Below are 27,093 nucleotides of genomic sequence, written 5' to 3' on the forward strand. Positions count from 1 at the left end.
TTCCACGCCTCATAATTTATAACAAGTCCAAATGCAGGGAGCGGTGCACTTTATGTGTCATCCTTCTATATCCGTAACCATATCATGGAGTATTTGTATATTCATGTAGTGCCTGGACGGTATGTTTTGAGGTCGCAGCACAGAAGAGATAACAGCACACAAAATGTCAGGGCTAATTTTAATTGGAACTTAGTCTCAAAAAGGACAACTCTGTTTTTAGTATTTATTACTCAAGGAAATCCTTCCTGAAGTATTTAATTGTATTTCCCCATCACTTTGTAAATCTATAGTGGTTAATGTGTAACTTAACCCAGGAAGTGTGTTTTTCCTCTCTCATTTCCTGGTCATGTTCATCATTTCACTAACTTTTCTTATCAAAATCCCAACAAACTTCATGTCTTAAATTCTAAAATTCAGTAATCTTATTAAGTGACCAGTTCTTTCTGCAGCTTAAATCAATTAAGACCTGATATTTATTTTTTTCCTGGAGAATTAGCGGATGAGTTCACTGACAGCCGTGTCCGCTCTCTGTTATTGTTTTACACGTTTTAAGGGAAAGCGCTTTGAATGTCGATAAAATTTTCCATGCAAATACTTGCTTTGACTGTTATTTCAATTAAAGTTTAACTCGGCTGGCGGGCTGCGGTTTTCTGTTCACCGTAGAAGGCTCGAGCTGTGTTAGAAATGATGGAAAACCAAATTAGGGACAATCTGGGGGGAGAAACAGGAAGGCGGGGGAGGATGTTCAGTAGGTGAGCCAGATGAAGATTCTCCTGATTCATATGTGGTCCTTTCAAATGAATGTAATAAGCACAGTTTATATATCCCACAGTGCTCAGACTGTGAAGTAAATGGATGGCAAATTCTATCTCCATCCACCGCTCCTGTTTGTGTAAGCTGTTGTATTCAAAAGAGAGTCCTTTGTCCTTCGTGTCTCTTTTGTGTCTCAGTAAGGGGAGATGTCTTTTCACTCCACAACCAAAGGGATCTATCTGATAAATCTGATGATGATGTCCTTTGAGAAGATGAGCCTCAATTAAGTATCATACACCGATCAGCCACAACATTAAAACCACTGACAGGTGGCGTGAATAACGTCAACCATCTTCTGACAATACAATGTTCTGCTGGGAAACTTTTGGACCAGACATTCATGTGGATGCTACTTAGACATGTACCACCCACCTAGACCAGACCAGGCACCCCCACCCCATAGCAATGACACTCCTTGATGGCAGCAGACATCCCCATCAGGATGCAGCCTGACACAATAACACACACAAAAACAGTTTAGGAACAACTAAAAAAAAACATGAAGAACAGCAAAAGGTGTTGACCTGGCCTCCAAATTCACTAGATCACAGGTGTCAAACATACAGCCCACGGGCCAAAAGCAGCCCGTCAGAGGGTCTAATCTGGCCTGGCCACTACAACAAATGGAAATAATCTGGAGTTGTCGTTATTTATAGGTTATTATGCTGTTGTGTTACTGGTCCAACCCCCTTGAGATCAAAATGGGCTGTATGTGGCCCCTGAACTAAAATGATATCAAACTGATCAAGCATCTGTGGGACGATCCACAGAGGCCCCTCCCCTCAACCCACAGGACCCAAAGGCCCCCACTAACAACATTCTGTTGCCAGACACCGCAGGACATCCTCAGAAGGCCCATGTCCATTCTCTGATGATCACAACTGTTTTGGAGGTACAAGGGAGACCTGCACAATATGAGGAAGGTGGTCATAATGTTATGCCTGATTGGTGGATGTAACACTTTTGGTTCCTTGCAGGGTTGTAATTCCCCCGCCTTTTGTCTTGTTGCCTGTTAAAACAAAGTAATGTCAACAATGTAAACGTCATGTGTCTAAAGGATGTGACCAGATCACTAAGAGATATCTTATTTCTTCCTTGTTCTGTAAAGGTCTGAAACGCCCTAAATTGGCAGGACATTTCCCAATAATGCAGCTGTATATGTTACTAATCCATTTACATTACCACTATGTAACAATGCTTTAGTGTTGAGAAGCTAATAAGGTTGGCAGTTTCTAAACAGGGTGGCAAATAATATCTCCATCCGCCTCTCCTGGTTTGTGCAAGCTGCTGTGTCCAAACAAGTGTCCTTTGTCCTTCAGGTGTAGGAGGACTGCTGAATGCAACCTGTTGATCTGAAACTTTCAGATCAATCGGAAACCATGTAATGTAAGATTAAAAGTGATTTAATTTCAATATTCACAACTCGAGCCGTGGCCTTTTCATGCACAATACATTGACAACTTGATCACGGACCTCCCGTGTTAACATCTTCCTCACATGTGGGAGCAGTGAAGAGCCCAGCAGTGTCATCCTGCATAATTACACCGCCACTAATTGCTAGTTTGTCCGCAGATGCATTCAGCCGGCTGATGATTTTAAAGAGCCTCGCAGCACCTACACGCTGTGGGCGACCCACGTACGGAAAGAGCTACGTAATCTTTGTGTGTGTTGTGTGTGTGTGTGTGTGTTGTACACAGGCAGCGGAGCATCTCTTCTCTCGCATCAGCATCACTGGGTTGAATCGCTCTTTCTCCATCGCGGCGGCGTAGGAGGCGTCTGTCAAACCTGTGGAGCGTGTGTCCGTCCCTCTCCTCTCCTGCCTGTGTCCGCGCGTCTTGTTTGGAGCAGCACACGTCGTCCTCAGAGTGCAGCTGAAGTTTAGGGACTAGAAACCGGTTTCTCTGCCGCTGGTGCGAAGAGCCTCTGTCTGCCATCCCGGAAGACTCATCCACAGTCTCGCCTCAAAGGAAGTTGAAGCAAACAGGTGCGTAAAACCCAGCTGTATTTCGTATCTTTCGCCACTATAAATCGTTTTGTTTTTTTTTTTGCTTTTTTCTATCAGCAGCTATTTCATTTGTGTCTGTCATATTGGAAAACAATGCATCGATTCCGTTTCTCGTTTTTTTTTTTCTTTTTTTTTTTTTTTTTTTCCATTTTTTATTTTACTGAATAGTAAATCCATTCATGGTTTCGCAGCTGGGCTGAAACCAATTCCTACAGGTGGGATTTTCAGCAGCCTTAGAGCAGAGCTGCTGGGATCAGACGCACATATTATTTCAGCCAAACGAGTGTGGCTTGACAAACCTGTCAGAGAGAGAAAGACATAGTAAAAAAAAAGAAGGGCGGTGGCAATCTTTTTTTTTTTTTTTTGTGGAGCGTGTTTCATCTAACGAGTGCTTCCATTCCATCCTCTCTCACTGCGCCTGTTTTGCCCTCCTCGCAGCTGCTGTGTGCGTGTAATTTGGGAGTCAATCCAGCGGCCATGGACGCGTTAATGAAGGGTTTCTCTAAAGCCAAGGACGGGGTCGTGGCAGCAGCGGAGAAAACCAAACAGGGAGTGACTGGAGCGGCTGGGATGACGAAAGACGGGGTTATGTTTGTCGGTGGGTTCTGGGAATTTCATTTGACTGATGATCATGTGCTTCGAATCGTTGCTGATTCATTACTGCCGCTACTACTACTATTTCATTATTTTTACCAATACTGTTATCATTATGACCAATTGAGCGTCACCTGTGTTTTCATTCCAGGTACCAAAACAAAGGATGGAGTCACAACAGGTAACTTATAATTGCCTTAAAGGGGAACTACTGTTTTTTACAACCTGGACCTTATTTCTGGCATAAAATACGGTCGCTTACTCACCTATATAACTTTTGTGTAATTTGTATTCCTTCGGGAGATAATTAGATCAGCGTATATCCATATAGTCGGAGTGACTGGGGCACCGAAACGCGCGACGCTCAGAGATGACATCATCCAGGTCAGAAGACATCATCCTGGGTCTGTAGGTCAATCTACAGACCCCGGATGATGATAACAGCTAACTCCGGACTCAACAGGGAATAGCACTAGCGTATGATAACAAAATATTGGTGAAAAAAATGAGTTTTGCGGCAGATAATCCGTTATTTAGAGGCTGTGTTTCGGTGCCCCAGTCACTCCCACTACATGGATATACGCTGCTCTAATTATCTCCTGAAGGAATACAAATTACACAAAAGTTATATGGGTGAGTAAACGATCATATTTTATGCCAGAAATAAGGTCCAGGTTGTAAAAAACAGTAGTTCCCCTTTATGTCTTAATCTATCCCCTTACTGGTAATCTGTTGACACACACAATAGCTCTTTGACACTAAAGTAAATAAAATCTCAGAGAATTGTCAGGTGGTGGAAAGAGAGATGTAACTCTGCAGGTGAGTAAGTGTCATATTTCAACCGCCTAAACTCGATGCAACCTGCCAAACTCCCCATGGGACATGCCTTGCCATTTCTCATACATAACAAGCAGAGAGGCAGAGGGAGGCCGCCTTCTTATGGGCATCCGGGGAAAAGGCCGTCTGTATTGTTGTATCCTGTGCCGGGTGGGATTATAAGAGAAATGTGTGACTTCTTGGTTCACTCCACAACCAAAGGGATCTGTTTTTTTTTTTTAAATCTGCTTTAAGGAGGTCCACATATGACAAGATGGTATCCTGTAAAAAGATGAGCCTTAATCATGTATCGTATGTCACAATTCTGGATTCTTGCAGGGCGTAATTTCCACACCCTTTGGCATGTTGCCTGTTAAAACAAAAGTAATGCCAACCATGTCAACTTCATGCGTGTAAAGGATGTGGGCGGTTCACTAAAGGGTATCTTATTTCTTCCTTGTTCCATAAAGGTCTGAAATGCCCAAACTTATTTTGTAGGATTACAAATTCTGAGCAGGACATCGAACCGCACCGCAGAATCTTTTAGCACTAGGAACAGCGCTGTGTTATGATATATATATATATATATATTTTTTTTTTTTATTTTATTTATTTTTTTTTGCTTTAATTTAACATGGGAAGCTATATGATATGCAAAATTACACAACAAGGCCTTGCTCCATCAATGAAAGGCGGGGTGAAACTCAGTGAAGCCCGAGTTTTGAATGGAGAGGCCTTCAGGCTGCTCCTGTTTGCCAGTGAAAAGCTGATGGGCCAGTTTTAAATAACTCTTCAGGCAAAACAAGAACAAAAACTTTCCATCCTTATTTCTCTCAAGCCCCATTTATATAAGTATAGGTCAGTCTTACTTGTAGTGATTATGTTATAAATCGCTTGCTTTTGAAGATCCCTTTATGGCTATATTAATTTATTAAAGTAGTGTAGTTAATTGTTGGACTTGCATAAAACATGACGTGTGATTTCTCGCTTTAAACCTTTCTGACTTTGGATTGTTCCTTTAAAACCCCCGTCAGGTCAAAACTAAGCTACGCACACGGAAAAATTCTCCCATCGGTCCAGAATAACACTAAACAGCTCTTGGTGACGCTACTTTCTATTGCCTGCTGAAGCGTCATCCAATAACTGTGCAAGCTCTAAGGTCACATACTCTGGGATCTTTTGTCTTGTTTGCGTCTTTTTCTACGTGTTAATCCTCACAGGTATTGAGGTTCTATAGAGAAACACCCTCCTCAAATGTCCTCCCCTCCCCTCCCCTCCCTTCCTCTCCCCTCCTCCCTTCGTCCTTACAGTTGCGGGAAAAACTGTGTCTGGAGTGTCTCAGGTGGGTGGAGCGATGGTTACCGGGGTTACCACTGTGGCCCAGAAAACGGTGGAAGGTGCAGGCAACATTGCGGCTGCCACCGGATTGGTCAAAAAGGATCCAGCCAAACAAGTAAGAAAGAAATCATAGACTCTTGTCTATCGTCTTGCTATGAATCATGTAGGCCAGTGTCCCTATCTGTGAGCGTCTGTGGCCCTAGTTTTTGTGATGTTTTTTCTCGCTTGTTACAACGTGCCAGCTGATCACTGGATGCAGTCTTTACGGTGTGTTCAAGTGCAACTTAAGCTTCATTGCCAGTGGTTCTTTGATGTCAGCTTGGTGTGTCTGTACCTTAGGGTAATTCAATTACTCTGTGTCTTGAACTATGAGTCTGTTCATTTGAGCCCAGTAATAAAAGTCAGCTGCACACTAGCAACCCAACTCATTTCCAAAATGTGATACCAATATGTGTGCACTAGCCACCATTGACAGCGACTACTTACATAAAATAAAAATAAAAACATCCAGGAGGAATCATTGCTAAAAATTATCGTGGCTAACTAGCTTTGGAGTTCAATACAAACTTAAGCACACAACGTAGAGATGAAAGCCTGTTCCAGACACAAGAAAACCTGATTCAAAATCCCATTGACATTTACAACAATGGAAGTAAATGAAAAATACAGACATCCAGATGCTCAGCAGCCATACACAAAACATTTCTTATGAGGCCTGACTAGACATCACGGCTCTACAGAAGGGACGAGTGCAGGAGTGACTCAAGGAATAATACAAAAAGAGACTGATTTCTGCTAAAACTTTGGAAGTTTCAGGATATGTGGAGATTAGATAATATCAAATATTTGTCCATTAACACTCCTTTTGAAAGATTAAATAAACAAGCAGAATAGCAGAGTATCATTATTGTTATGTCTTTAGAGAAAGAGTGAGAAGAGTTCAAATTTCTGCTTAATGACTTACATTATCACATTATCGATGCTTGCACTTCTCCAGCCGTATCACGGCGAACACAAATGTACACAGCTGAAATCCCACTCTTTTAAAAATGGAAGCCCGCAGCACATCCCTCCATTTCATTGCGAGCTGCAACTCTTCACTACGTCAAAATGGCCTCCCGACCCTGAGTCATTTATCATCGCTTCTCGTATCTGCTCCGTGTCTTTCTCCTCTGAAATGAAAGCTGTTACATGTTGTTAGGTTCCCCGTATTGTTCATCAGTCAGTCTGGCCTTGGTTTTGTCAGGGTGGACGAGGAGCAGGCAAAGGCAGTTTACCGTAGCAAACAATCTACTGCAGAGACATGAGTCAAATGTGAAAGATGATTCTCCTTACGCCGTTTCAACGGGTTCTTTTATTCCACTCATGGCTGTATTTTGTCAGTCTGTACAATTAGATATTTCAACTGCTAGTAGTTGTGTACCATCAGGTTGAGTTGTGTTTTGGCCAACATATAATTTTAGTTACAGATCAATGTGGGTACATAATCTGTAGACTTGTAGAAACCAATCAGTAGCATTTCACAGGTGTGGTTTTTGGTGGTGAGTTCATAAATACACATGTGCATATGATTTGTAATATTTTCACACCAACAAATATAATTTAATTGGATTCTTTAAAATAAATATCTTCACATTTATTATTATCCGACGAGTGTAACCAAAATAATTTTTAAAGGAGGCCTGTGGAGTTTTTGACCACTAGGAGTGCTATTGAGCACGTATTATGGAGGCCATTTGCCTCACAATACACACTTCGAGCTACTGAAATAATAATAATTATAATTGTACTGCACAAAAAGCTCTCTCTCTCTCTCAAGCACAAAACATAAAATATAAAATTACCTTTACTGATACATGAGAAGAAAATACCATACATTTAACAACATTTATCGTTCTCAAGGATACGCATAATATATTCTGGTGAGAAACACTTTTACATACAACGACATTTCACTTTACACTAGCTCCATTAGTTCTGAAGATCTCAAGGCGCCAATCATAAGATATCTGACAGGAGCAGATGGCCTCATGATCTGCTACATGCAGAGAAACGCTGACATTGTTCATTGTTTTTCTTTTTGTTGTCAAACAGGTTCTGGAGGAAGAACTAAATTTGCCAGCAATTACCCTCCTCTCGCATAACACGTAACGCTCATAACACTGAGTAGCAGGAAATAATAGGCCGATCAAATATTTCCCAGGGCAACACAAACACTGTTTGCTGAGATGCGCCATCTCCTGTCCCTTAATTAGCGCCGAAGCGCGGGGGAATCCATAACAGCAATTTAACGATGGCATGCACACACATGCATTTCTTTAACTCGGCTTTAATTGTCTCTGATTTGTAAATAAGTGCCCTATAAAAAGATAAGAAATCATCAAGCTATTTCCCTGCCAGTGGCAACTCCTGACACTTCGTCAAAAATTATTTCGTCTTGCCTGGCGAAAGGATCAAAGGACGGAACTTGCGACAAACATCACAGCAGTTGGTTTTTTAGAGATAGGCAACGGTGGCATTCACGCCGAATGATAAAATGATGAGCCTCATTAAGAGGAATCCTGACACGCCAAACTGGCAGGCGGAACAGACAAACAGATGGACAACAGACACGAGCGGAGTGAGTGATGGAGAGCTGGTGGACTGATTTAAAAATATATATCCTGGTCTTCCCAGTGGGAGAGTGACACGCAGGGAGCAACAGATTGTCCTCATTTAACCATCGCTCCCAGCCAGCTGAGCCATTAGACATCATTAATATTGATTTTATTTAAAAATTGATGCCAGGTTGAGATAATCCACACACACACACACACACACATACACACACACACACGCCTAGAGAGAGGGTGAGAGAGAGATCAGCAAACAGAGGAAGGTGGGATGCTGAGTCTTGATTAATCTCCTCATCTGGTTGTTTCACCAATTCATCATCTGCCGGTGACTCATATCAGGACACGGAGAGGTAGAAGGAGAGGAAAATGACAATGAGACAGAGGAACAGGCGGCAGCGGGCGAGCAGAGGAGGATACGTGACAGAAAATAGGAAGCGGTCTCAAATCTTTTCAGGCGCATAAAAGACGCGGCTCTATTTCACTTCCCCAGGAAGCAATTTCTGCTTGACAATTGCTCTGAAACAAAGCGTTCTCTGTAGGTGAGGTTTCATTTTGATTTCATTTTGGGGGAATTATGTTTCCCACGCATATTTCAAGCTAGATTTGTCCTCTAGACGGAACAAATTTTAAACTTTTGCCCAGGTGTAACAAGGCAGAGTTTATTGCCAAGCATGTGTGTGTTTGCACAAGCACACATGTCTCTGGTGGAGGCATGATGGGTGGTGTTAAGTGCAACAGCAGGAGGAGAAGTTATGTCAGCCGTCTGATACACACACATACACAACCACACGAGCGCATGTCAACACACTCTGACCGCTCCCCATTGAGGAAGGTCAGTTCAATGGCACGTTGTAATCAAGGCGTCCTTTCAGCAAGACAGGAAAGACGTCACCTCCTCTCTTCATTAGCGCCCGATGCCTCGTCCTTTTTTTAGCAGCCCACTCACTCAAAGTGACCACCGATCACAGCGAGCGTCAGCGTATCCAGGGATACGAGAGAGGGTTGAATTCTTTGTGTTCTTTACGTATTACGAAAACTGTCATTCTGTGTGCCTTTGTGAAGTATAACCTGCCCCTCAGGACAGCTTGTAGGATGCACATGTAGCATGGAGTCATTATGCCGTCAATAAAATAAAATCATTTTCTAATCATTCACAGCTGCTGTTTAGTTTAAAGGTTCACTCACAAACAGTCATCGCTCAGGAAAAGATCATTTTAACCACGTGGTTAAATTTAGAAGAAAATGCTTTATTGACCCATCGAGCGAGCCTGACCTCCTCCCTAAGTAGACTTTGCAGCACAATAACAACATCAGATGTCCTCTTTTACTCTGGACTAAAAATAGCACACAAACTAAGGAAGTCTCTATTTTTTTCTCATGAGGACAGTCCTAGTTTTTATCATTTTTGACTTTATTTTCTCTAAGTGATCTTATCCAGCTTAAACATTGCTGGTAGATGTTTGAAGGACAACATCAAGCGATGTGGTTGATTTCATTACACAAGCGCTCAGTCCCAGACAAACAAAGCAGACTGAACACAAGCCCCAAGACGTCTGTCTACCCTTGAATAAAACAATCACACTTAGCGGTATTATAGTTCCAGATGTGGAAGAAGAATAATGAACATTTTGAAAACTATTTTTTTTCCTCCTAAATATAGTACCATCTTTAAGATCAAGTGTATATTATGAATCAGGGTGAATTTAAAGAAATGTTTATCTCTGTGTTCGTTCAGGGTGACGATGCCACAGCAGAAGAGAACGTTGCGGAGTCACCAATTGATGCCGACCCTGCTGAAGCTACAGAGGTAACCACTTTTACTAGCGTACATATTTAATAAGGGGGAGGGAGGCCTCTTCATTTGATAGCCAGAGTTAGCTAGTCACGCCAAATCACATTTGATTGGACTAGAATTAAATTAAAAACCTACTGGTCAAACTTTTGCAGTATTTAAATCTAAAACACAGCTGCAACCTCTGTTGTGGTTCTCTGGCATGCACGTAATCAACTGAAATATAGTGAAAACACAGGAAAAATCCATTTAAAGGAGAACTACCTGGACCTTATTTCTGGCATAAAATACGATCGTTTACTCAACCATATAACTTTGGTGTCATTTGGAGTCGTTCGGACGATATTTAGATCCGCGTATATCCATATGGTGGGAGTGATTGGGGCACCAAAACGCAGCCTCTAAATAACGCATTGTCTGCCCCGAAACTCGTTAATTTCACCAATATTTTGTTATGATATGCTAGTGTTATTCCCCATTGAGTACGGAGTTATCTGTTTACTATTATCGGACGTGCAGTGGTTTGTTGTTTTTTGGCCAGCTGTTCCTCTCTCTGCCTCCGCATCCTCCTTTCAACGAGCTCCTCGCACGTATACTCTGGCTCAAAACGGTAAGGACGTCCATCATAAACAAAGTTGTCGTCCACAATCTCAGAATCGGAAAAATATTCAGCCATGTTGCAAAAAACTAGCAGTAGCTAGTCGTGTGTGCGCGCGGCGCTCAAAGATGACATTATCCAGGTCTCCGGACTCAACGGGGAATAGCACTAGCGTATCATAACAAAATTTTGGTGAAATGAACGAGTTTCGCGGCAGATAATGTGTTATTTAGAGGCTGCGTTTCGGTGCCCCAGTCACTCCCACTACATGGATATACCCGGCGCTCTGCTGGATCTAAATATCATCCAAACGACACCAAAGTTATATGGGTGAGTAAAGATATAAGGTCCAGGTTGTAAAAAACGGTAATTTCCCTTTAAGGTTTTATACAGGATATGGCATTTTTGGGGTGGCTGTCATTATTAAATATGACTAAACTGATCATATTTTAGTTTGTATTTTCTACAAAATCTGTTTAAAGCTAAACAAAAATGATTTTCTAAGGTCAAATCTTGTAAAAGGCACAGACTCACTGTACTTGGCTCGTGAATAAACCACTTAAATAGGCGGTGTAATGTGTTTTTCCATTAAAGAATGAAATTATCACATCACAGGAAGTCATCAGCATACAGGACAGTAAACTCACGTCCCACCTCTTGCTCCTCTCTCTCTCTCTGTCTCTCTCTCTCTCTCAGGAGGAGACCTGTGGCTAAACTACTTGAGAGCTTCTCAATCAAATATCAACGACCGAAACATTCCATGTTGCTCTGCCAAGTCCCGTCGTGCCTCGTTCTCGTCCTTCATGGAGTCTGTGCTTGACGTCCGTGTGTGGTTTCTCCCGTTTGTGCTGCCGTGTGTGTGTGTGTTTGTACGTCCGTGCTAAGTGTAAATGTTGTTGAGTTTGAGAGGTGTCGTGTGAGCGTGCTTGTGTCCCTGTGTGTGCCTTTTGCACATCATTCCCTAAAAGGACCTCAGGTGTGTGTCGTCCGTGACCAGCTGCCGTTCGCAGTGACTCCCTCCCACTGAGAAGGCCACCTGATCACCGTGTGCGTCTACATGTTTTCTGTCCGTGGCTAAGTCAATAACCCAAACATGGAAATACACCACAATCCACAAACACCTAAGTGTCTCGATATAAATGAACAATTTACATGGAGCTGTTTGAAATAGAAGCATAATGATATTCTCTATTTTTGTCTGTATACTGTCGCTGTTTTTTGCGGTGGACTCCAGAGTGCTGAGCTATTCGTGCGTTCATACTGTATTTTTTAAGTTATCACTGCTGTGACTGATATATAGAAATATCATATTGAACTTTTGAAAACCAAGAGCATGTAAACTACTGTTCAGCTGCTGTGTCATGCATTTATTGGGATTTAAATGTTGAATAAAATATGTAAAACTGGGGTAAATTTTGTTTTTAGTACCTATGTCAAGTTACGGAGACTGTACAAATTCTACTTACAGTTATTCATCTTTAACACTGATAGGTTTTCTAACAGCAAGAACATACAGAAAGCTCCTTTCTACTCTAGTAAAACAGTATCAGCTGCTTTTACTGCATATTGTTGCTCTGAGGCAAACGAAACTCATATATTAATTTAATTTTTACATTTTTGGTGTAATATCTCTTGCCTGTCATGGCTCAAATAAGGACCTGATCGATGGCCCAGAGCCAAAAAAAGGGTTAACGTAAAACAAGTTTAACTATTTACATCTTTAGTCAAAATACAAGCATGTGCATAAATGTATAAAGAAGATGGTTGAAAGCATGGTGGGCCCTCAAGGCAACAGAAATATTAAGAGCAATGAAGAACTAAATACTAAAATACATTACAAAAAAACATGACCAAAAAAAAAAATAGGTTAAAAAAGCTACAACTTCACAAAGTGGATTATTCACAATATTAACCTTGATGTACTATAAACACACAAGTAATGTAGTACTATTGTTGTCATGAATGCGGAAAAAAGCTATAGACACCAATACCAGGCTGTATACGTGATGATTTCTGCTGCAAAATTGGCCTTTTTTAATATAGACGAGGATTGACTCACTTCATTTGGCAATGGAGGTTGCCACTTGCCACATATTTGATTTTACATATCTTCTTAATCTTGCCGATTTTGTAAAGTCAGGCTACGTGTTAGTGATGGAAATGTTAAATGATCTAAAATAATGGACCTGGGCAATATGGTGTGATGATGGGCAGAAAATGAGCTTAATTAAGTGGTCAGAGGTTAGAGAGCTTGAGAATAAAAGAGAGATAATGGATCCCACGGCCCAGCTTCAGGTCACTCTAATGTATTTCTTATGCAAGGTCAGAGTAGTTATGAAATAAGTACACATGCTGAGTTTCACATTTAATCAGATAATGATCAATTTATTTCTGTATTTTCCGTCTGCGGCAGACGCTAATGAATGTTTTCCTCATTAGAAGTCGTCAGTCCTGTTGTTTACTTGACCTCCTGTGAGTAGTTTATTATTAATTAATTTAAAATAAGTTCTCAATTTGCAAGCACATAGTTGTGCAGACACATCAGCAAATTCCAATAGACAATAATTTGCTATTTTTCAGTGCAATGTCTGACTCAACGTCTGACAACGTCTGAATCAGGGTAGATACTGGGTATGTGAGACATTACTGTCATCTTTTTAGAATTGGTTTGAGAAAATTTACTCTTAGTGGGGAAAGAAATACCCAGAGAAACATGCAAATCACTGGACTTTACAACCAGCTTTTTCAGTACTCTTGATGGATAATGTTCCACTGCGAGATTTTAAAAGAAAGAAGTAGTTGTGAATTAAGACAGAGTTAAAGGGGAATTACCATTTCTTTTACAACCTGGACCTTATTTCTGGCATAAAATACGATCATTTACTCACCCATATAACTTTGGTGTCATTTGGAGTCGTTCGGACAATATTTAGATCTGTGCATATCCATATAGTGGGAGTGACTGGGGCACCGAAACGCAGCCTCTAAATAACGCATAATCTGCCGCGAAACTTGTTAATTTCACCAATATTTTGTTCTGATACGCTAGTGCTATTCCCAGTTGAGTCCGGAGTTCAAAGCGGTAAGGATGTCCATCATAAACAAAGTCGTCGTCCACAACCTCAGAATCGGAAAAATATTCAGCCATGTTGCAAAAAACTAGCGGTAGCAAATTACAGGTAAACAAGCAGCATGGTCTGCGCGGCGCTCAGAGATGACATCATCCAGGTCAGAGGTTAGTAGGTCAATCTACAGACCCCGGATGATGATAACAAGAAACTCCGGACTCAACAGGGAATAGCACTAGCGTATCACAACAAAATATTGGTGAAATTAATGAGTTTCGCAGCAGATAATGCGTCATTTAGAGGCTGCGTTTCGGTGCCCCAGTCACTCCCACTATATGGATATACGCAGATCTAATTATCTGACAAATGACTCCAAATGACACCAAAGTTATATGGGTTAGTAAACGATGGTATTTTATGCCAGAAATAAGGTCCAGGTTGTAAAAAACGGTAATTCCTCTTTAACAGTGTTATGCCTGAGCTCAGCTGGATGTCAGGTCATCTTCATTATTCTCTCATGAGAGAGTGACAGCAGCTCTGTACAGTATGCGTAAGAGTGTGTTTGTGCGTGTGCATGTAGGTGTGAAAGCATGCATGTGTCAGCTGTTTGAGAAACACTCATCTGGTGGACGTCGACATGCTAATGAACCAAAGCCTCCTTGCATGTTTAGGAATTTCAGTTTCTGCCGAGGATTTCAGCAGTACAAGGTTTTATGATTAAATGTACTGACATTTTGTTACAATTTAATCTGAGAGGAAATATGTATTTTGTAATAATAACCCTGTCCGTAGCCACAGAACCAACCTCTTTCTGATTATAATAAAGCACAAAGTACTCAGGCATGTGCTGCTCGAGCCGCCCAGCTGAAGGCCACGCAGTGTGCGAAGGCAGAGGAAATATGTAAGCAACTTACAAAGGTCTGTCCTTGCAAGAAACTCCTCCAGCGTTTTCGTTTTTCTATAAGAGACAGCTCTGCTACATTTATAACACGAACCTGTTAGTCCCGCCGCACATCACCATCTGTAGCGTGGTATTTGTTGGTCACGACACATCCCCTCTCCAGCTGCAGTATTATAATATGTGTGCAAGTGTTTTTCTATGTAAACTAAAAATAATCAGCTAACCTTCATGTTGAGGGGTTGGGGAAATCTAATAACAGAAACAGGGCTTTGTTACTGACTTGTTGTTGTACATATGTGTCAGCTGCCGTTTCCTGGAACATCTTGTATCTGTAATGACTCCCTGCTGTTATTGTTCACCATGGCTCACAAAGAAGGGTCATGTGACTTGTAGAGCTCCCTGTAGCTTCAGTTTTCATGATGGTGCCCAGCAATATAAACTGCCTGGCCAAAAATATTACGTTGGACCGCCTTTAGCTTTGATTGCAGCATGCATTCGCTGTGGCGTTGTTTCGATAATCTTCTGCAGTGTCACCAGGTTTATTTCCATCCAGTGTTGCATTGATTTTTCACCAAGATCTTGTATTGATGATGGGAGAGTCTGACCACTGAGCAAAGCCTTCTCCAGCACATCCCAAAGATTCTCAATGGGGTTAAGGTCTGGACTCTGTGGTGGCCAATCCATGTGTGGAAATGATGTATCATGCTCCCTGAACCACTCTTTCACAATTTGAGCCCCATGAATCCTGACATTGTCATCTTGGAATATGCCTGTGAACATCAGGGAAGAAAAAATCCATTCATGGAATAACCTGGTCGTTCAGTATATTCAGGTAGTCAGCTGACCTCATTCTTCGGGCATATAATGTTGCTGAACCTAGACCTGACCAACTGCAGCAACCCCAGATCATAGCACTGCCCCCACAGACTTGTACAGTAGACACTAGGCATGATGGGTGCATCACTTCATCTGCCTCTCTTCTTACCCTGATGCCCCCATCACTCTGGAACAGGGTAAATCTGGACTCATCAGACCACATGACCTTCTTCCATTGCTCCAGAGTCCAATCTTTATGCTCCCTAGCAAATTGAAGCCTTTTTTTTTTCCAGTTAGCCTCACTGATTAGTGGTTTTCTTAAGGCTACACAGCTGTTCAGTCCCAGTCCCTTGAGTTCCCTTCACATTGTACATGTGGAAATGCTCTTACTTTCACTATTAAACATAGCCCTGAGTTCTACTGTTGGTTTTCTTTGATTTGACCAAAATCAGGATTTTTGGCCATCTAATAATAGACGATCTGATAATTAGAGAACAGTATTTAAGTCTTGACCAAAGTGTTTTTCAAAAGCAAAAGCAAGGCCCCTCCCCCCAACCCATAGTAACCAAAGGGCCCCCACTATGTCAGAACTGTTTTAGAGGCACACGGTAGGTCTACACAATATCAGGATGGTGGTCATAATGTTATGCCTGATCAGTGTATGCATTGTGGACAAAATATATGACATTAAAAAGGTTATTTATTTTACCACATCATCATGACGGTTACTGTGGGTGGTTACAGTGCCTTGTGGGTTGACACTTCCAACAACAGAATCCAACTGTGACGTCAGTATATTTGACAACTTTGTGCACAATCATGACAGCAAAATGTTAAACACTATAAAATGATAACCTCGTACAGGTTATCCACAGCTCAGCTGAAGAAGTCTTTATGAAAAGGAAGAGAGATACGGTAGAGACGAAGATTCTGCATTTCACTACTTCTTCTTCTTCCTCTTCAGGGCTTTCCACTCTCCTTCCTGATTGGCCAAGCTGCCAAAGAGCTCCCTCACCTTTCTCTTTCTCTCTGCATCCCTGAAACACAGAACACATGTTAGTGAAAAGGCTTGTGCTAAGTTTGTTCACTTATTATGTAGACACAGAGTTTATCCGTACCTGCTCATGACCTCGCTGAGTTTCTCTCTGGCCAGGAAGCGCGTGTCCTTCCTGATCTCTCTCAGAGCACCCTTAAACTCCTTCTTGTACTTGTGCTTCAGACGCTCCTTCTCTCTCTCCTCTCTGGTGCTGCCATGCTTCTTACCGTAGTCCAACCTAATAAGAAATACGTAAATTAGATATTTAAAACAAATACACACCATCAGCCTCTTGAATAAAATGAAGTTTGGTAGGACAGTTTCTATTTTTGTGCGCTTACACTTCAACTATTTTTGGTGTGAGAAGCTTCAGAGGAATTGGCTTCTTCTTCTCAAAAACTAGCCGAGTGAGAGTCGCAGGAGCGCCGCTGATGGTCTCCAGGATCTCACCGAGAAGCTCCTGCAACAAAAACACCACATGCTTGTAAATGAACAGAAAATACGGCGAGAGTAGCCAGAGACGAGCTTAGAATGAATCTGGCACCGACCTGCAGAGGCTCCGGTAATGTTTGGGTGGAAAGATGTTTGGAAAGAAGGGTTTTGACTGGCTGGAAGACGTGCGTAAAGGACGCGAGGTCTTTGTAGAGCAGGCAGCATCTCTTCAGCAGGTCTAGGCAAGTAGACAAACACATCAACCTGTGAGGAGACACAAACACAAAGAAGATTTCGTCTTTAGAACACAGTTTGTCTCATGGTTGCCTGCATAGTACTAGCAGTGGGAGAATAACTCTGGTGATGCCCTCATTCATCATTTCACACAGGTAACCTCTGTCTGTCCAGAGATACAGGACTGTAAAAACAGAGGGAAAAGAGTTCTGGCAAGTCTTTCACGGGAGCTCTAAATAACTGAACTACTAAGAGGACACATACACCAATCAGGCATAACATTATGACCACCTTTCTAATATTGTGAAGGTCTACCTTGTGCCTCCAAAACAGTTGTGACTCATGAATGGACATGGGCCTTTTGAGGGTGTCCTGTGGTGTTGGTGTTGTTCCTATGGGTTGAGGGGAAGGGCCTTTGTCAATCAGGCTTGATCAGTTTGGGATCTAGTGAATTTGGAGGTCAGGTCAACACCTTGTGCTGTTCTTCATGTTTTTTCTTCCTAAACCGTTTTTGTGTTCCTGTGTCCTGCTGGGGATGGCTGCTGCCATCAAGGAGTGTTATTGCTATGGGGTGGGGGTGCCTGGTCTGGTCTAGGTGGGTGCTACATGTCTAAGTGACATCCAAAAGTTCCAAAAGTTTCCCAGCAGAACATTGAATTGTCACAAGATGGCCAATGTTATTCACGTCTCCTGTCACTGGTCATAATGTTATGCCTGATCGGTGCAAATGCAAGTGTTTAAGAGAAATGTAGACGCTACTTCTACTCTATAATATTATAATATTTCTTCCTCGTTGTTCCGTGAGTGACTGCGTCTCTCCATCTTTACACGTTTGGTCATGCTTTAGCCTTCCTGCAGAGTACACTCACTCTATCGTCGCCTTCCCGAGGTCTGCTTTATCACCCTGGCAGTAATTACCAAAGCCACTAAACTCGTCACACACAGAGCTGCTGGTGTGCACGAGTCATTGTACGGCCTGAAGGAACATGGAAATTAGAATAACATTGGACACCCAGGTGTGAGGAGATCAGGCTGAAAGCGTTTAGGGATGATTAGTTGAACAACTCAAATCACTGCAAGGTTCAATCTGACTTACCACACGTTTCTGGTCATTATTTCACACAGATACTTACTGACTGATGATTAAATAAGGAAATAAGTTACTTTTTCCAACAAATATTATCATTTCTTTCTAAAATAGTCATTACTTAGTCGGTGCGTTTTAAGGCATGAGTATTAATTTTAGTCGAGCACAAATAAAAATGTACGTTCCCACAAACTGTGCACAATCATGGTCCCTCTCAAGCCTGTTTGCAAGCTTTGCTTTGTGCCCACACACCAGCTGCTGTGTGAAACCATGCTGGCGGCTCATCAGAATCACAAGAGTGGATGCATCATCTATGAGGCATACAGCGCGTACAGGTAAACACGTTGGTACGATGGCCTGTCTTAGCTTTTTATGCCCATACAGTGGTGGATGTAAAGATAACAAAAGACCCTCGTCACGCATTCTTTTTTTTTTTTTTTATGATCGGCACCCTGGAGCATGAAACTTTTTGTATGATGTTGCAAACCACCTCGATTCTGTGTAGGAGTGCATGTTTGTGTCCTTCAGTTTTGTCCTTGTTATTTTACTTCTACAAAAAGTAATTTATAAGTTTTACTTCTTATCGTCCTCTAGTCATTTCCACGTCCAAATCGAACATGACAATCTGTGTGAGGGAGAAGACAAAAGATTTTCTCACACGTTATCTCCCTCCTCCTGCTGTGCCTTTAATTGTCTCTGGGAAAGTGTTAATTTCAGTTGTTGGTACATATTCAATTCTGAGTAACCGCTTCATTTTTTCATCCTGGGCCACACACACACACACACAACGTGTCTGGGGACAAGTTTTTGGTTTAAATTTTTAAAATGATCCTTAAAGAATGAACCAGTAAAGCAAGTCTGAAGAACCGTAACTACTCTGACAGGCTTGCTGTGATCATTGCTACTCTCTCCATTCGGGGAGAGAAAGGGGGGCAACATGTGCAGCCGCTTATCCTTACACAAATTAGATGAAAATTTCAGCAGCCTCAGAGAAAGTGCAGTATTCATTAATTTCAACAAGCAGTTATCTGGTTCTGTCTTGATAAAAGACGAGTTAGCACTAGTTAATAATATCCATGACTTTATATACGCAGATGACGATTAGGCAACATATGACACTTGTGAGCTTGTGGTTAGGACATGGGATGTTAAACGCCCAGAGTTCAAGTGAGAGTTCAAGTGAGAGCACCGCTGCTAGGCAAATGTTGACGTCTACAAGACACAGAGTCTAACAATTAGCAAACTAATGAGCAGTTAATGTAGGATATGTAAAGGCCTAATGGGAGGATGAGGCCATTTGGAATAAATTTACAGAAAAGACAGTGAACGTGACCCAATGTGATGTCAGAGTAGTCTTTTCGGGTTGTTTTATGTTGGTCTGATACTGTTTGGATCAAAGAAATGACACAGCAGTATAATATGGGGTAATGGGGCGCGGTTTTGCTTGGCTGCAGGGGGAAAGGTTGGGCAGACGGTTTTGCATGGTCAGATTAGTTTCTCTGGACTCTCAATGGACGCTCTGTCAGACAGCTCAACACACCTGGAGGACAGAGGGACGCCAGCCTGTGATGCATTTTCAGAAATCATTTAATAACAATAATAATGTATTGATCCCACATTGGAAATTCGATCCTGCTATTTGACCCATTCACACAGTTGTGTGGATAGTGGGAGCAGCGGGCTGCAGCCTCTGGGGGAGCTGTGCCCGAGCAATTTGGTTTGGTGTGGCGGAGTCGGGGACCCTTTGGTCTGAAGCTGCATCTCTAACCACTACTCCACAGCTCCCCCCATTTGTGTGCTCTTTAGTTCCAGGCAAAATTAAGCTGTCTTCTGTCCTTAGTTTTAATTTGGACTGGTTAAAAAAAAAACTCATGTGGAGTGAAAACCTGATCTGACCTGTTACTTCCAACTTTTATGCTAAGCTAACTGTCTAACTGTTGTCGTTGTTTATTGTGGTACCTCATAGCCAAAGCTTTATGTTTGTGCCATTGCCGAATATATTGGTGACAACACAGAACAACTTACATAACTTGTATAAAAATCACATAAAGTCGCTGGAGTCCGACCAGCTTCTTTTCCTTCAGGTGTGCACCCCTCCCTTCCTACCTGTGTTCGTCTCTGTCCAGGTCACTGCTGAGTTCCAGGTGCTGGGTAGCAGACAGTGGCAAGCTTTTCTTGCTCCAGCTCTTGCAGCACTCCGAGGTCGACACCACCAGCAGATCACTGTACTTCCCTACTGACTTGAAGGGTGGCACCACCGCATAACCTGCATTGTAAGACCGAACGTCAATTCTGCTTCAACACCACACAGGCACAAAAAACGTGCATAGACAAGAAACACTTTGGGGGGGAAGTGGAAGAGCGTTAAGTCACCTAGAGAAGTTTTGTCCTGCACTGCCAGGTGTAACGTTCCAGTCAGGAAGTTGATGAGCTCCGGGAAGAAGCGTTTTGAAAACGAAACGTACTCCACAGCCAGACAGCACAGCATCAAACCTGACGTCAGGTCCTGTAGTGATCTCACTGGACACTAAAATGTCACAAAATACAGACATACTCAACATTACTAAAGCAGATGCAATAAAAGAAGAACACTACAGGACAAAACTGGAGCAAAAACATCTCTCTAACAACAAACAGAAGGCTGAAGGCTGCATGTACCTTGGTGAGAGCCTGGCTGATGTAAAGCAACGCTGGGGTTGTAACAGGGTGTCTGAAGTCTGAGGTAGGAAACAGCAGGGCTGTCACCTTCAGGTAGATCAGCTGAAAGAGCAAACAAAACAAAAAAAACATACTGTGACTCAGTCATGTACAGAGGAGCAAATGCGATATACCAAGAGCATGACGGGGACATTCTCCCTCACTTTTCTAAATGTATATCTTTCACAGTCAGAGTATTCATTTGATTAAAATCTTTAAGTATATTCTGACTGGCGGCCAGCTGCCAAAACCAGATGCAGTGCTGACTTTGATCCTGTACAACCCAAGAGCAACTGTGACTCAAATGAGTCGATGAGAGATGAGACGTGCGAACGAACACTGACGACATCAAGTAACATTTAAACCCCCTAACACTTTATTCGCGCTTGCATTGCCAGAAAATAACGCATACCATATCTAGTGTGGGGAAAGCAGCGTGACCTTTGACCTCCAGCTCTTCCTCCATGCTGTGGCCGGCGTCTCCGAGGACAGTCCGCATGGCCTGACAGGCTGCTTCGGGAAACACCTGGCACATAGCGTACAACTCACTGCAGAGAGAGAGAGAGAGAGAAGAAAAAAGAGAAAAGATGGTGCAAATGGTAAACAAACAGGTTTCCTTGGGTAGTACTTGAGAAAGAGAGACACTTTCTGAACTCACGGTATGAGTTTATCTACGGTGGCGAGTTCAGGTGGACTCTTGGTGGCCAGTTCTCCAATGTACTCCAACAGAAAGCCAAACAGTTTCTGAAACAGAGATTAAGTTCTTACAGCTCTGAAAGACACACAAGTACCACACTGACTGAAAAAAATAAAAAATGTGTAACCTCCTCTATTGTACCTGAAGTTTGAGCTTATTGCCAACAGCCAAGCTAGGGTGGTTGCATTTCTGAGTCCTGGCCACAATGAGGCGCTGGTTGTCAGGAGTGTGGCCATGGAGCAAATCTTTAAGATCACTGTAGCTTTCAGGGGCTATGGTGGAAAGAAACACGGAATATAACATAAACTAAACACAATAATGGAGGGGGAATGGTGATATACACTCATCTGAGCTTTATTCAACACACTAACAAGGTCTCTATTTAGAATGAAGATCAGAAGTATGCAGTATATACTGTAGTTACCAGGAAATGTGTACGGGAGCTCGGCTTTTGCTGCCTCCTGCTGGGCCTTAATCTCCTCTTTGGAGAGAACTTTCTTAGGTTTCGCAGTGATTTCTTCATCCTCCTGATTTTCCTCCTCATTCTCGCTTTCTTGCTCAGAGTCCAGGTCCGAGTGGCCATCTTCTTCTTCTTCTTCTTCACTGCCGCCATCCTCCCCGTCTTCCTCCTCTTCTTCTTCCTCGCTGCCACCCTCCTCCTCGTCTTCCTCCTCCTCTCCATCTTCTTCTTCTTCACCACTTTCTCCGCCTTCGTCATCATCATCATCACCCTCGTCTTCCTCTCCAATGTTCCATTTTCCATCCTACACACAGGAATAAAACATATCAGGTGTAAACATAAAAATAATCACAGTTTCAAATGATTAGAATAAGCGACTCTCCAGTTTATGTACCTGATAAGACAGGGTCTTCTTGTCGTGTGTATCCAGGATGAAACCGTCATTGATGTCGTCCGCAGACATGTGGTTTTGACTCCGTGCGCCGTCCTCGACATCCTCTCCCATCATCCTCCTCAGTCGGTCAGCCTGGAGAAAGCACACAGCAAAAAGTAAACGATCACAGGGAGCGCTAAGACGTTAAATGACTATTAATTTAACAAGTGCAGACAGCGTGAAGCAAGTTTCTATCACTGTCAATATACCTCTAGTTTCTGCAGCTTCTCCCTCTCCTCCCTGGCGATCTCCTCTGGGGTTTTCAACTTCTCCGAGGGCTGAGCCTTCATCTCAAAGCCGAGCTCCCTCACCATCATGTCATATTCATCCAGCTAGACGGCAGAGAAATCAATGAGAGATGATGGAAATATCACACACCACACAACAGAGAGGATACACAGCGTTTTTACGTTTTGATTTGTTTATCCCTACTTTGGGTTTCTCCTCCTGTGTGTCGGCGCTTTCTGCTGCTTTTGGTGTCTTTTTCACCATCAGAGCTTGAATGCTCTTCCACTCCTGGTCCAGCTTCTCAGTCAGCTCCTGAGCCTCCTCTTTTTGCACCTGTCGTTCCCTCTGAGAACAAACTCAAACATCAGTCATCTGAATCACATCTCCTCTAAAAATATCTCTGCAATCATCAGCCAAGGGCTGAAATTACCAGGATTTAGTAAACTTTTGATCTAGATCTATATGCAGCGATATCAATATGGCAAAAAAATAAAAAACTGCATCGACCAAAATCCAGACTACAAAGACCTTTCATGAACAGGAAGGTGTGATTTTATACCAACTCACCTTTTCCTGCTTGGACTTCTGGATGAGCTCTTCAATGAGCTCCTGTCTGGACTTGGCCCTCTGGTTTCCTTCCTGCTCCTCCCCTGATGTTTTCTTCCTGAGTAGGCCCCCTCCTCCTCCGAAGTGGGAGGCAGTCAGCTCAGCTGTGTGAGACAGAAAATAATTTCATATGTAAATGCAACACACCCAAACATCCACATCCAAAACTGCATTTCAAGGGGCTAAGATGAAACAGGCCCGGGGTACCACAGAAAAATCTTACAGCTAAATTTCCACTCATCCGTCGTTCAGACTCACCGGATAAAAGACCCTTCTCTTCTGATTCATCGTCGCTATTCGCAATGTCATTGAATTTCTCCATTTCGGCCAGGGACTGGCCATAATGAGTCAGCTCTTCCTCCTCGTTCAGGTTGTACACATCCTTCTTATCATGGCCACGCTAAGAGATAATGAAAGGTATTTAAAGTTGGAGGGTTAGTAACCCTTTTTTAAATGGGCACTGATGGTTATGGATGACAGGTCAAGCTGCAACAGGCCTCATGGCAAAACTGGTTAACTAAACTAACAATAAACATGTACTACATCCATGATACAAATATTACTTGAAGCTGGTGAAAAACTCTGTCTTAGGTAGAAGTCATTATATCTGCCTGCATGCTCTGCAAGATCTGCCATCCAGAGTGTCATTTTGGGCAATTGGAAATTATCATTATCACATCACTGACCTGTCTCTCCATCGCAAACCTCTGCAGGATTTTGTCCTCTGGTGCCATCTTGGTGTCATACTCTCCAATACGTCTGTCAATGAATTTGCTGGACTTGTTCTTCTGTTGGTATTCCTTCAGGAGGGTCTCTTTTCTCTACAGATCACACATTTCATATGATTTATGGGGGAGTCTGTCACAGGCAAACACAAAACCTTCAACATGCTGTGTCTTGTGAACGCTAACCAAACTAATGTTAAGAAGGAGATTTCACTGTGGTTCAAACTTTGATTTAGACGGGTTCACGGTTTCCTTGGTTCTTACAAACTTCTCAGTCTCTCCTGCAGAAAATCCCTCTCTCAGCATGATACTGTGAGCACCAGGCTTCGCAGCACAGATAGCGTTAAATGGATTGTGAGTTGTCACCAACGGCTGCCAGATATAGTGGTACACAATAAGACTGTATCTCCAGTATCTCTGTATCTTTTTTACTTAATCCGACTTATTTTTATTTATTCTGCAGATCTATCTCCAGATTTTTTCTGATCACTAACATTTTGCTCTTCTATGGCTTCTATTTGCAACCTGCAGTTCTCTAGGTGTTTTATGAGTTTGGTCCAAAATAGCATGGGGTTGAGCTTTAAATTAGGTTCTTTAGATATTTTTTAGTGGTGAAATTAACTCCTCGTTAGGCTGACAAGTGAAAATGAAGCAATGAAAGGTTAGTTTTGTGACTGTTTACATACGTTTATGTTGAAACAGCATAAGAGTGGTGGTATTTAACATGTGTGATAATTCTGGAGGATATAGTTTGTCAGTGCTGTCAAGATGGATTAAATTAAACACAGAGGTGTTTCCATTAAGTAGCCTAGTCCACTGAGTAAAATACATTGTCAAAATTGTCAGTGTAACATAATACAATTCAGAAGTACTCAGACCACAGCCTCCAAAACAAAAACGCAGTTGAATTGACAGCTCTCAGTTTTTTTAGACAAATGCTGAACATATCAGCTTCATCAAGCGAAGACTTAATGCAGGACTGTTATACAAGGATGGATTCGTTTTCACTAGTGCACCTAATGAACTGGCAAGGGAGTTTACATCTGTTAGAAGTAGGACGTAATACATAGGACATAAGATCAGTGCAGTTCCCATTTAAATAAGTGAAGAAAGTGTGGTAAAACATTATACTCTTGTCTCTTACCTTCTTGATAGCTTTGGATCGAGACACACCCGGGAGACCCACATCATGCTTAGATTTCCTCCCGAGAACCTCAAATTTCTTCCTGTTGATTTTCACCTCAAACGGGTTGTTCTTGATCTCAGTGGAGGTCTTCATCTTGCGGACCTTGTCGGCAAGGTTCCTCTTCTTCGGAACCTTCCCCATCTGTGACAGAGAACCTGGATCAATGAATAACCACTGCTGCTGCTTCTGCATCTTATATGGCTGTGTGGGTTTTGACTTTTTGTTGCCATAATGGTGAAAACAATATCCTTGGTGAGGCTCACAGCTACTAATACAGGCAGCGCGATACAAATACGTTAGCTAAACTAGCTAAAAGTTAGCCTTTAAGTAATTTTAAATTGACACTGGCGTAAATGTACGTGTCTAATATTAGGTTTTTACACGATTGTACCGCTTAACAATAAAGCTGGAGTCGCTTTACAGATAATTAGCGTCACTACAAATGGTCAACAGTTTGTAAACAAGCTAACATAATGACAAGCCGGAAGTGTTTACGCTTTAGCCGAGTAGAGGAGTCGAATTATTAAATGCAGGCGGAAGTAAACATAAGACACCAACCTTTTGCCAAACGTTCAATTTAATAAATAACAACTGAATCTTTACTATCCACGTTGTTTCACTGCGTTTCCATTTTCCAGCGTGCGCAGGCTGAGGTCAAAGGTTCATAACGAGAAAAGAAAAAAAAGAGCTGTTTCCGGTGTGGTGGTTTTCTACAGCGCCTCTAGCGGCGATGAATGAAACATCATCTTTAATTCTCCAAGTAAAAAAATATATTTATATGGAACAAAATGCATCAAATATGTAATTAAACTAAATATAGGAATAGATTATATACCTCTGACTTTTTTTTATTTGTTTCCACCACTGAGTTAACCATTGAGTTCTTTACTGAAATGGTTTACAGTGAGTGAAATTTGGTTCACGTAGCCATGGTTCCTCCAACGTGCTTTCTTAAAGTTTGTTCTGTAAAGCTGTATTTAACACCGTAAGGTCAAATGCATCCACTGACTTATAACCAATGACATCAAAGCCTTTAAGCTTAAACACTACGTGTAAAACAGTTCACTTGTGTCACACAGTTTGCATATTCAACAAAGAAAAGAGGAAGGCAGCTGCAGTTGAGTTCAGTGAGGCATAAAATAGTCAGTAGCGCTAGGAGCAGGATGATAGCAAACGCAGGTGTCGGCTGGGTCAATCTGGAGAGCGCTGTGGCACTGACAGTAGTACTGGACCGGCGTCACCATGCCAGTCCACTGAGACTTCATGTGAACAGTTTCAAAACAAGACACTGATTTTAAATCTTACACTCTTTAAAATGTGATATTCTGCTGACAACAAAATACGTTAGCGAGTTTCTGCTTTTGTGTCTTTAAATCTATAAAATCTGGTGGAATATGCAATTTGTACATTTGATATGATCCACAGAAATATTATCTGGACAACACAACTGGAGGGATTCATTCAACAATATGAATTTATAACCATTTATGTTCAACTTCATGGCACAAATAAATTTAATTAAAAGCACAAACACAACCACATATGAACACAGGTGTCTCCACTCTTACCTTTCACAAGATTTCAAGCTCAAGCAGCACAGTGCAAGCTAGTTTCCTTTTATTATTACTGTAGCGTCAGTTTGTTAATATTTTATACTGATACCTTTTTGCTGCTGTTTAGCTTTTATATTGACGTGTTGGATAAATATTCACTTGCTTTCTCAAGAAATCTAACATTAGAAAAAGTGGGGGTTGAAGACAAGTGTCTGTTGTCGTTCTGGTCAAGTGAATAGATCACCCTCAATAGGATTCTCATATGAAAAACCCCATTTTATACAGAATATTTCAATTATTTATATTTCCTCCTATCTCAGTAAAAGTAGTTTAGCATGAAACAGTGTTTTATGCTAAAATAAT

General features: G+C 42.0%; 2 protein-coding genes across 3 annotated transcripts; one reads left to right on the forward strand and one right to left on the reverse strand.

The window, feature by feature from the left end:
• The first annotated feature begins 2,006 nt into the window (after window positions 1-2,006).
• Window positions 2,007-12,209, forward strand: LOC311507386 (uncharacterized protein). Of its 2 annotated transcripts, XM_084571700.1 has the most exons (6): window positions 2,007-2,797; window positions 3,257-3,416; window positions 3,564-3,593; window positions 5,539-5,681; window positions 9,917-9,988; window positions 11,268-12,209. In XM_084571700.1, the coding sequence occupies exons 2-6, from the start codon at window positions 3,296-3,298 to the stop codon at window positions 11,283-11,285; spliced, it is 384 nt and encodes a 127-aa protein (XP_084427826.1). In that variant the 5' UTR covers window positions 2,007-2,797; window positions 3,257-3,295; the 3' UTR covers window positions 11,286-12,209. The 2 variants fall into 2 exon arrangements, with proteins under 2 accessions (XP_084427826.1, XP_084427827.1); XM_084571701.1 differs by lacking the exon at window positions 2,007-2,797 and having other exon boundaries at window positions 3,223-3,416.
• A 3,829-nt stretch (window positions 12,210-16,038) lies between these two features.
• Window positions 16,039-25,831, reverse strand: nop14 (NOP14 nucleolar protein homolog (yeast)). Its single transcript, XM_084572751.1, has 19 exons — window positions 25,736-25,831; window positions 25,136-25,318; window positions 23,953-24,087; window positions 23,525-23,666; window positions 23,228-23,370; window positions 22,865-23,005; window positions 22,642-22,764; window positions 22,394-22,525; window positions 21,964-22,303; window positions 21,681-21,811; window positions 21,501-21,586; window positions 21,255-21,390; window positions 20,804-20,905; window positions 20,519-20,672; window positions 20,252-20,411; window positions 16,941-17,088; window positions 16,734-16,852; window positions 16,475-16,630; window positions 16,039-16,393 (listed from the first exon to the last, which is right to left on the reverse strand). The coding sequence occupies exons 2-19, from the start codon at window positions 25,316-25,318 to the stop codon at window positions 16,297-16,299; spliced, it is 2,628 nt and encodes an 875-aa protein (XP_084428877.1). The 5' UTR covers window positions 25,736-25,831; the 3' UTR covers window positions 16,039-16,296.
• Window positions 25,832-27,093: the final 1,262 nt, after the last annotated feature.

The sequence above is a fragment of the Chelon labrosus genome (genome assembly GCF_963514085.1).
Source record: "Chelon labrosus genome assembly, chromosome: 22".
Lineage (NCBI taxonomy): Eukaryota > Metazoa > Chordata > Actinopteri > Mugiliformes > Mugilidae > Chelon > Chelon labrosus.